The sequence below is a fragment of the Camellia sinensis genome, chromosome 9 (genome assembly GCF_055761805.1).
Source record: "Camellia sinensis isolate YWXY chromosome 9, ASM5576180v1, whole genome shotgun sequence".
Lineage (NCBI taxonomy): Eukaryota > Viridiplantae > Streptophyta > Magnoliopsida > Ericales > Theaceae > Camellia > Camellia sinensis.
Window position 1 is genome coordinate 36655575 of NC_138969.1, and position 10827 is coordinate 36666401.

Below are 10827 nucleotides of genomic sequence, written 5' to 3' on the forward strand. Positions count from 1 at the left end.
TCGCCGGTGAAGCGAGAAATACTAAGGTCTTAACCTTGCTCTGATACCATGTAAAAATTTATGTATTATTGATTGATGTTTATTGATATATTACAATGATTCATGATTCCTATATATAGAAGAGGGTGAGTGTGTAGTAGGTAAGGAGTAGGTGAAGTGGAGGTGGTAGTGGTGTAGTGGGTTAGGTTTAGTGGAGTAGGTGAGGTGGTAGTGGTGTAGTGGGTTAGGTTTAGTGGAGTAGGTTTAAGTGGGTGAAGTAGGTGATAGGTTTTAACAGTCATGCTCCAGATGTGCATTTTCCTATCTTGGCTACTTTGCAAGTTTGAGTAGTTGGGTTCCTAGAAGGGAGAGACAATTAGTTTCAATTCAAATGTCAACAAGGTTAGATTGTCTCTCCATCTTTGGTATGAGCTTCTATTCATCCTTAAATTTTGACATATTGTAGTCAATTGAGATTGTTTTAAAAGATTTAGTGGTAAATTTTGAATTATTCTTTCTAGTGTTGCAACTGTAAAACACTCGTGTTACGATCTTGCTATATTTTCATTACTTACATTGAGTTACTGGTTAAATACTATACTTTTTTGGTCATAAATCATATTTCAACTTTTCTGAGTCTCCATTTGTCAGAAAGAGTGCCTTCAGAAGCAGTTTCCTATCCCTAAAGATTTCTCTAATTTGAGAATCAAGGACAACAAGGGCCATACACATTTACACGCAACAACAAACACTCACTGAGAAAATAAATAAATATTAGAGGGCTTAGAACAACATGCACAGGAATGAACACTACAAATAAATATTTAAATTACTCAATCAGAAGATAAAAATGTAAAGTGAATCAGAATGAATTATTCAAGTTCACATTCCAAAAATGCCAAGTATCTGCATTTCCACACCAAAAAAAAAACAAAAACAAAAACAAAATAGAAGCCGTGAGACCTAAATTAGATTTGGATAGTAAAAAAAAAAAAAACTCATTTATAAACTTGGTTTGATAGGAAATCCAAATTGAAAAACTAACATAAACACATGAAATAAGAATAACCGAAGATGAAATGGGAAGAGTGAAATCAAATTTCCAATTAACAAAAGAATTCCTCAAATAAAAACATATTAAGGCAATAGCTTCACATCTAACCAAGTTTGAGTGATCAAGCAATAGACATCAATGGATTTACCAATAGAAATGCAACCAATAAGATGAAATGTCAAGCACGTTTCCCACTATTGGGATTGGACTTTGTGCAAAGGATCCATCGTCCCTTGGCACGTCTACGCTTCAACACTGCTCTTCCACTGGTGGTGCTTATTCTTTTGCGAAAGCCATGTGTCCGGGCCAGAGACTTTCGAGATCTGTTCCTCTTGGTTTGACAAAGAGTATACTTCCGAGCAGTCACTACTAGGCCACGGCCTTTCTCTCTTCTTACCCCAGTACTAGAATTCAAGTTCAAGCCTAATGACAAACCTGCAATTCATGTGTTCAATTTGAGAACAAATTTTTCTACCTAATAACACAAGGTATTCTAACAACACCAATACTAGATTTCAACAAAAATATAACCAGTTGAAATACATTATTATTTAAGTATACTTGCTAAGAAGTCATATCAGAAGAGAAACACAAATGTTGCACCTTATAATACTTTGGGGTTGGACCGACAACAGTTGTGTGATTTCTTGATATTTTTCAACAAAACGAATACAAGAAATGCAATCTCATGCTGTTGAATGAGGCAGAAACATTCTCACTGGAATATGATCATCAAGCTAACATCACAGAGGAAATTGTGCAACATAAGATGAATAAAGTTCACAATTTGCAGCCTGATTCCTTGAAAGTACCAACCCACAAAAAGAACCCACATTGCATCACCCTAGAATAATGTCTAATTGTCACAAATTATAAAATTAAAAAAAAAAAAACCCCACCTATATGTTGTCCAATTACTCCCACTACAAAGCTAAAAACTTTCCAACCCATTAAAAAAAATTCATAAATAAGACAAACCCATTGCTACAAGAATCAAAGAGCACATAAACTAAACTTAAAATGTTAGAGAAACAGAAACCCATGAACAAAATCATCAGCTAATAAGAAATTGAAGCTTAATTTGGGGATTTTTCACATTAAACAGTGATGGGGATATGAAAGAGATTGAAAATTGTGGTGTACCTGAAAAAGAAGAACCAGAAGAGAGAGAAAGTGCAGCGGCAGGGACGAAGGAGCAATGAAGCAACCCAGAACGACTAGGGGCATTTGTGGCCCCTTTCAAAGACCCCACAGAGCTCAATCTTTGGCTCGAACCAGTAAGGAGAGTAAGAGAAGCTGTTGGAATTCGAGTTTGGGAGCAAACCCATGTTCCCATTGATACAAAAGCCATTCTCTCTCTCTCTCTCTCTCTTTGTTATCCACTTTCACTCTCTCTCTTGATTGCTCTGCCTTAGCGATTCTGTGCGCACAGACCACTGGGGGTAAAATGGATATTTAACTATTTGATGAGTACAGGTGGCTTTATTTTATTAGTTGGGTTTGGCCGGTTGTAACGAGTTTGGTCAGTGGTTGCAACAGAGAAGTGTAATTGGTTAGTCGGGCTGCATGGGCAACTGAATGGGCTGTCCGGCCCATTAAAATGCCAAAACTACATATTTCAAGATGGGCCGTTTCGTAACGATTTACTTTTTGTTTTGTTCTCTCTCAAGTTTTGGGTTGTGGTTTGAAGTTTAGATTTGACTAAGAATTTAACATAAGCGAAGGTATGTGAAATATAATTATATAAAATTCATATTTTACTTTTCTTTTGTTTTTTCAAATCTCACCAAAGTCATGTTCTAGACACAGAATATAAAGAAGTGTTTGGTACGATTTATTATAAATTTAAAAGTTGATGATTAAAAAGTAAAAATTAAAAGCACTCATTCCTTCCATCTTTCATATAATTAACTTTTTTTTACCTTTGGAAACTAGTTAAAATAGTTAAAAATTCGCTACAGAAATATCAACTCTACTCTCTATTCTTTTGTATGTCTTTTCATAAATAGTCAAAAAATTAATTAAAATAGCTTATTCCCAAAACAACATATTTATTGGGATTTTTGGCAAATAGTCCTTCCCGTTGAGCCTTTTTTGTATGAAGCCCACAGAATAAAATTATGGTCCCAAAAGTCCCTCAAATTAAAAAATATGATGAAAAGATAGGAATACCCTTACATATATATGAGCAATAGTAAGTAGTTGAGCTATTTGTCTCTCTAGTTCTTTTTCTTCGTTTGAAAACTATCAAAGTTCAAAACCCTTGATTCGAAAATCCTTCTTCAAAAACTGTCATTTGAAGCAAAAATTAAAGCATAATGAGAGACTTTCAAGTGCCATTGTCAAATGTTTCGAAGTTATTGAACGATTTTATCATATTCTACCGGTCGTTACTTCTGAATCAACCATCACAAGTCAGAGAAGCTCTCTTTCTTTTACAACTCTCTTTCTCTCTCTCTCTCTCTCTCTCTCTCTCTCTCTCTCTCTCTCTCTCTCTCTCCACATCAACTCTACGATCGATAGTTGTTCATCGCCTCCACCATCTTCATCATCGATCGGCATCACTCATCCTTACCTTTGGCTCGCGACCACCATTTTTATCGTCGACCATCACCATCTCAAATTTGATGTCTATGAACTCATGTTTGAGATCAATAACTTTAGATCTAAAATAAAATGACCTCATATATGTTAAAAAAAATGATAAATAGAGATATTACAATGAACAATTGAGAGTTTTTTTGTTTGTTTGTTCTTGGATCTAAAGTAAAATTCAACTATAATTCTTTTATCTAGTATGTATTCTGTTTTCGTAACAGTAAAATTTTACTCTAGTTAACGAAAATAAAGCTTGATTGCTGATTTGCTTAACGACAGTAAAATTTTATTTTGAATCATAGTAAAATTTACTCTAATTCAGAGTAAAATTTTACTCTGAATGACGCTACGATTTCTCCTTGCTTTGATAATGACAGTAAAATTTTACTGTCTACGTCAATTTCGACAGTATTTTATTTATTTTTTTTTAAGGAATTTCATAGTAATCTAGATTTTGTTTGATAGATCTTGATGAGAGAACTCTAAAAATATTGATCTTATTAAAAACCGACATCTAGATCAAAAATTATATCATTTTAAAGTTTAAAAATAAAAATGGCACATATGTTTCTACAGGTTGGATATGTTTTATAATAGAACTCATACTAAACCTATATTGTTTTTGACAGTAACATTTTATTGTCTTTCAAAGAAAAATTTTATTCAAAACCTTCACTTCTGCTGAACATGGTCTGTTACAAATTCTTTTACATGAAACTACTCAAGAACATTAAAAAATATATATTAAAGTCTCAAATTGAATTACAAAGCAACTCAGTAAGTTGGATAAACAACCATTCAATAAAAATGGACTGTCATTGCAAAAATACTACATTATTTTCATACTTTTATTACAAAACAATAATGTCTTTCATGACAATGTCTCCTTACAAGTCTTCTTTTTATGACTGTATTTCTTGCATCTACAATACTACACTCTTCTTATGTTCTTACCCCTAAATGGAATTCAATTCTTCTTGGCCTATCGAGTAACTTCTAACAAATTGGATGAAAGACAACAAGATTGTTAGAAATTGGGCGCTCATGTGGCATGACCCTCAGAACCTTTTTGAACCTGAACCTTTTGAACCTTATCCAAATGGGTTTTGAATTTGAATTCAAACCTATTTGGATAGCCACTCAGGATATATATCTATCATATCATGATATGGATAGATGATATAAATATCAGATAATATCTCATATAACAAATATGGATAAATAGATTATATATCTGATATATGGGATATGGGTGATTAAAGGGAAAAATAACGTATGTTTGAGTTTTTCCCATATACTGACTCTCTCCCAAAAACAACGATCAAAGCCATTTGCACTGTGGTTTGTGTGGGTGATATTTACTATTGTAATATCACCCCATTGCTGGGTTGATTGACCAAATTCAGGAAACACGTGATTTATCCATGAGATCCTTCAATTCAGACTCTGTTTGAAAGGTATGACCATAATTTTTATTTCGCTGCGTTATACTTTGTTTACATTGGTATCAGAGCATTAATGGATATTTTCGTGTTTCCTTTAATCATGTGTATATTTTTATATGTATATGTATACATTACATACATGAATGTTTGTAAAGGAGAAAAAAAATCTACTTTTATTAGATTAAGAGCATAAATATTTTTTTTATGTTCCTTAATGTCTTTTTTAATACCATAAATGGTTTTATTTTGAAAAAAGGAGTCCGGCAATACAAAAATCGGACCAGAAAACACCCTGGAAGGCGACGCGTGGTTTACACGAGCCACCTGACGCCGTGAGCTGCTCCCATGCGCTGCTACGCGCCAGCTGCCCTACCGACGCGCCTGCACGCGCCCTCACGCGCGCGTCAGCGGCGCTGTCCACGCGCGCGCCGTCTACGCCACGCACGTGCGCCGTGTTCTGAGCCGCGGGCTGAGCCGCGCTCCGAGCCGCGCCGAGCCGCTCGTTGAGCCGGGCTCGCTGAGCCGCGCCGTTTTCCTCCGCTGGCTCGGCTGGCTTGGCTACTGATGTATTAGGCGCTGTTTGTTTTGTTTTTAATTCTGAATCGCGTTAAATTGCCATAATTAATTCGTTATAACTTTGTTTTAAGCATGGTTGGTACCGTTAGACTCGGAATTAAATTTGTTATCTTCTATAAAATTTTGAAAATATTATAAAATAAAAAATATTTTTCCTGAAATAATAATTCATTATTTCTGGTTTAAAATACATCTGGTGTTGCATGATTAAGTTTCTGGGGCTGAATTTTTTATTGTAGGCTACTGTTATGGTTTACTGTTTACTGGTATAATTGTAGCATTTTACCAAATTCTGGAATATTTATTTCTAATTTTATGTGTGTTTATTAGTTATTTAAAATTCCAAAAAAAATCAGAAAAATTCCAAAAAATTTCATGATGATGTACTTTCTGTTATGGCATAATTTGAATATTTAATACAGCATATTATTTTTTTTAGAGTTTCTAATATGTTGTAATTAGAAAAGCATGATTAGTTATTTATTTATTTATTTGAATTATATTATTAAATGAATATAGTATGAGTTATTTGTAAATTTACATTAAGATGCTATTGTATGGAATTTATCATGCTTTGACATGCCATAGTCAGTGGGAGGTTGTTCGATTGAGAGAAATCTTTGTAGATTTACTCCCGAAAACCAATATTTTGCGCATAAATTAAATTAAATTTTGGATAATTGTCACATGTGGCGCAAGAGATGATTACGAGTATAGCGGATTTTCAATCTTGCGACTTGTGTGATATTGTCACTATTTAATTTATATTTTTGTGGCAAAATTATATTATGCTAATCAAATTAATCCCAATGCGAATTTCTTTCTAAATTGACTTAGCTTATGGAAGTCAATTGGTTGACTTAGACTTAGTAAAGATGTTCAAATGTGAACACTGTAATCCCATTCTTTAGATGAGCAAAAGTCTTGGAGACTTTAGGTCAAGTCTTAATTGAGCCAAAGTAAGGAAATATGACTCAAAGTCGCCGTGGTTTTGTTGCCTTGTTTGGCACAATAAAAACTAATGTGTGCGCTATGATTAGCGGCATGCTACGTAGTTTTGGTTGGCGAGTTTTTGGAGTTATGAAATTAGCAAGCCCTCAATAGATCTGTATATGATCTTGACTATTGAGTTGCGCGGATTGACTTTGTAATTTGACTTGTAAATAATGTTACATCATTGGATGAAGTAACATTCAAGAGTCACGTCATCCAAGAAATGCGAGCTTAAATAAATTAGTCATCAAGTGTAAGACAAGTAGCCAGTATGAGCAGTATTTTGCTTTCTACCCAATTATTGGGAATGGATGGAGCAAAATTTTATGCACTATAATAGTGTGCGTTGAAATATCACGTGAAGTTAAAAGATTAACGCTTAGAAGCTGCAAAATCTATTAACACTAAGTGAAAAGATTAGCGCTTTGTGGTTGCAAAATCTATTAGCATTGCCGACTTGTCTTAGTCTAGACACTTACTGTTTCCACACTTGAGTGTGAGACATGAGGAGGGGCTTCTTTGTATGATTCCTTAGCTAGGCTAACGTTTTGAATAACGTTTACCACTAAGCGCAAACATTGCAGCATAGTAATGAAAAGGTCAAGGCTGACAAGGTTGTTATGACTCTAAGAATTTGACGCATCGCTTGTAAGAGCATTGTGTTGAATTAGACTCTTTGGCCTAATTCGCACTTAAGTTACTTCAGGAGCTGTCATAGTTCATAGCTTATTCTCTCCTTCTTGTGGATAGTAGAATTAATTGCAAGTAACTATGAAGTGAGAAATAGATATGGCAAGAGGAGTATCATCATCTTTCAACTAGATACAGTAAAGTGTATGGAGAATAAAATTGACTTGAAGGTGCAGGGGATTAGTACTTACTAGTTAAATTTGCGATTTAGGCGCACTTGATATCTCCATGACATCCTTTTATGATCTAGTGAATATGAATTAATCGTGAGTCATTACCTAGTTGGGCCTAAACCTTTAAAACTTGTCTTCGAGAACTCACACATTAAGATGATTGGAATTAATTTATGATATTGGTCATGAACCAGTGGCTTATTATACTTAATCACATTAATGAGATGATGACATGATGGTTTGAGTAGGCCTTCTCGGGCCCACTCGCTTATGACATCCTGCTCTCATGTGAATGTGTAACTTTGTTCGCAATGGGTGCGCACAAGTAAGTAGGAAAGCCGTAGAAGGTCATTTGTTTTGGCGCATTTAGTCCACTATGATATTTGTGACTAGATATGTGTGAGGGTATGATATCTAAGCCTCAATCTCGACACATTTATAGGTTACGATACGCATCTGAGTTAAGACTATTTGATCCCCCACAAATCAAAAGTTTTTGAGATGATTTTTGACATTGCACATATGAGGTCGAGATCAATTAGGTAAGGGCTTTTGTGCTTTTAGTTTTGACCAAGCTGGCGAGTATCTATTTGAGTTATTTTTTAGAAAACTCTGTGAAGAGAAATGGATGCTTAGAAAATTGATTATTCCTAGTACAAGACAATGGTGTAGTAGAGATAAGGAATTATATATTGTTAATGTTAGGTGGATAATGGCGCAAGATGTTTCCCAATTAGAAATTACACTAGTTTGTTGCCTATATCCCTAACTAAGAGCCCTCCATATCAAATTTACACTCCAATTTTGAGTAATAGGTTAGCGGAGAGCCATCTATGGGCGATCTGTAACCGTTAAGCAGCTTATCTTTATTTTACTTCTCATAAGATTACGAAGTTAAGACCTAGGGTTCTATAGCGCATTATTGTATGCTGTCTTGTAAACACAAAGGATCGCGTGGCGCATTATTGTATGCGGCCATGCAAACCCTCTGGGTCATGTTCATATAGGTAAGCAGCTTTGTGGTAGTGTAACTAAGTCACATAAAGTTTTATTAGTAAAGGTGACATGAATAGAGTTTTTGGAACTCTATAAGATAGAGAATTCTAAGCATAGCGCTCTATGTAGCCTAGTTGAGAATAGAAAGAAAATTCCAATATCCTAGGGATAGTGAGAGCGATGCGCCTACTAATGGATTACTCCGTTAGAGAAGAATACTCTACATTCTTAGTTGCGTGGTAGCAAATGTGAAAATTTTCCACGTCATCACTGGGTGATTGAGAGGGAAACATTCATGATTGCTCCGCAAGATGATAAAGAGCCTAGGATAATGCCAAAGGCTCTAGTCCCCTATTTTTAGAAAGTGGATCAATGTTGCACAGTTTAAGACAAAGTCTTTGAGGATTAACCATTTCTATAATTTGGTTGGCTTTCCATTATGACGCGAAACTGTTCTAAAGTTATGCGTAATTTGGATAGTCATTGTTGAGGCATAAGGCTCGCTAGATACCGAAAAGTCGCACCATTGAGGAAAGTGTAGACTATGAGAAGACTTCCTCTTGGGGAGTGAGGTTATTTTGACTTAGGCTATAATTGACATAAGTTCGGAACATTGATTTGTGGACATTGTGACCCAACTTTCTCGTTAGAAAATTGGATAAGTAGATCCGTAGGGATTTACCTTCTGCTTTTATGGTAAAAAGTTAGGAGCGCAAAAAGGTTGCTAGTTCCAATAAATCTTTTACAGCCTAAAGCAGTTATCCAAACAGTGGTTCTTAGATTTTGTCAAGCCATGATAGGCCAACGATGATCGATGAAGACCACTGAGGCATGATCAATGGTCCAAAAGAAGGTTTTTCCTTACTTAATCATTATGAGCCAGGAATTTATAAGGTAGTCGCCACCTAGGGTGGGCAGTCCTCTATTTTAGATATGATGGACATGGGCGATGTAATTTATATGCTCGGATGTACGATCCTTAGGGATTGTTTTAGGAAAATTCTCGGTTTGTCTTCGATGACTTACATAAGAAATATCCTAGAACAATTCTAGATGCAAAATTACAAACCCATTGACTTACCTATCGGTAAAAGCCAGAGCCTTAGCTATTGAGTGAATCCTCGGATTATCTTTGGGAGAAACAGATGTCCTATATTCCTTGATCTTTTCTTTGTTGTGGGAGCCTAAAGTACGCTATGTGGGCGTATTCGGCATGATAGGTGTTATCTTTGGTAAATGGTCAACTGAGTTGTTCAGACATTGATCTTGCTCATTAGACTGTGGATAAAATGCTTTACTAGAAGCATATTAATTTGCTCATTGTAAGATTCAATGCGTTAGTTGGGCTCATCTGCGCTAGTTGGGTGCATTAAGAATGAACGCAAATTGGTCACCAAAATATCTTTAGAGAGGTTATTGCGCAAGAGGTAGTGATCTTAAATTACTTCATGTGAGGCGCACATGGTGGATTCCGTTGTATATATGTAGACACCCCATTTTTGACCGCCCTTAAGACTTGGGCACTTCTGATGGTTTGCTCGGTGTTGAGAGATTGTGCAGGGCAAAGAATCAATTTCTTCGGCTAGAAGAGAGGCAAATCTTTCAAAACACTTTGTTTAGGGTTTTGGAGTTGAAGAAAAGAGGAAAGGAGAGGAGAAAACTAGTTTGGGAGAAGTTCGGCATGAATCCGGGTAGAAGCGAGTCGAGCAGCCCTCGCTGAATCGGGCTTATCTATCTGTACACTTGGAGTTTAGCTATGGGGCCACCACCGTCGGAAAGCTTACTTCCGGGGCTTCATTTTGCACTCAAGAATCTCCTAGAGCCAAGTCCGGGTGGGGGAGATATGATCAGTTGAAGTCGGGCATCATCCCGGTTGGATCGAATCTGCGCGGCTTTACGAAAAAGGGCATAACTTTTTGCATAGGAGGAATTTTGATGCAAGGTTTGCGCCATTGGAAAGCTAACTTCCGGGGCTTCAATTTGCATACCGCCGGCCGTTTTTTGACATTGGAATCATCTATCGACAATCTATTTTGCCGACCGGCAAAATATTATGCCGACCGGCACTTTATTTTGGCCGACAACCAAATTTTCTGGCCGGTTTGCACCATTTGCACCCTCCAAGCCTGGTGCATGCCAGTTGTGCCAGCTGGGATGCACAGACCCTACTCCACGTGCATATATGTGGCTATTTTGAACCCTTGACCACCTTTGGACCCCTCTTTTGCACCCTTTGCTCAAGGCTTCTTGAGGAAGCCTTGACCCCTTATCTTGGCTTCCTCAAGAAGCCTACCAGCTGTCCAAGCTTCTCCAATAAGCCTTG

At 36.3% G+C, this 10827-nt stretch overlaps 1 protein-coding gene across 1 annotated transcript; it reads right to left on the reverse strand.

Moving 5' to 3' along the window:
* Window positions 1-1054: 1054 nt before the first annotated feature.
* LOC114292331 (Ribosomal protein L34) lies at window positions 1055-2432 on the reverse strand. The gene is made up of 2 exons (XM_028236272.2): window positions 2177-2432; window positions 1055-1468 (listed from the first exon to the last, which is right to left on the reverse strand). Exons 1-2 carry the CDS (start codon window positions 2382-2384, stop codon window positions 1212-1214), a joined length of 465 nt encoding a protein of 154 aa, XP_028092073.2. The 5' UTR covers window positions 2385-2432; the 3' UTR covers window positions 1055-1211.
* Between the last annotated feature and the right edge of the window lie 8395 nt (window positions 2433-10827).

Bases quoted from the DNA above. Each gene is read 5' to 3' on its own strand.
- LOC114292331 (XM_028236272.2), bottom strand. From the start codon at position 2,384: ATGGCTTTTGTATCAATGGGAACATGGGTTTGCTCCCAAACTCGAATT. The intron at 1,469-2,176 runs GTACACCACAAT...CATGAATTGCAG, and splicing joins TTCTGGTTCTTCTTTTTCAG to GTTTGTCATTAGGCTTGAAC.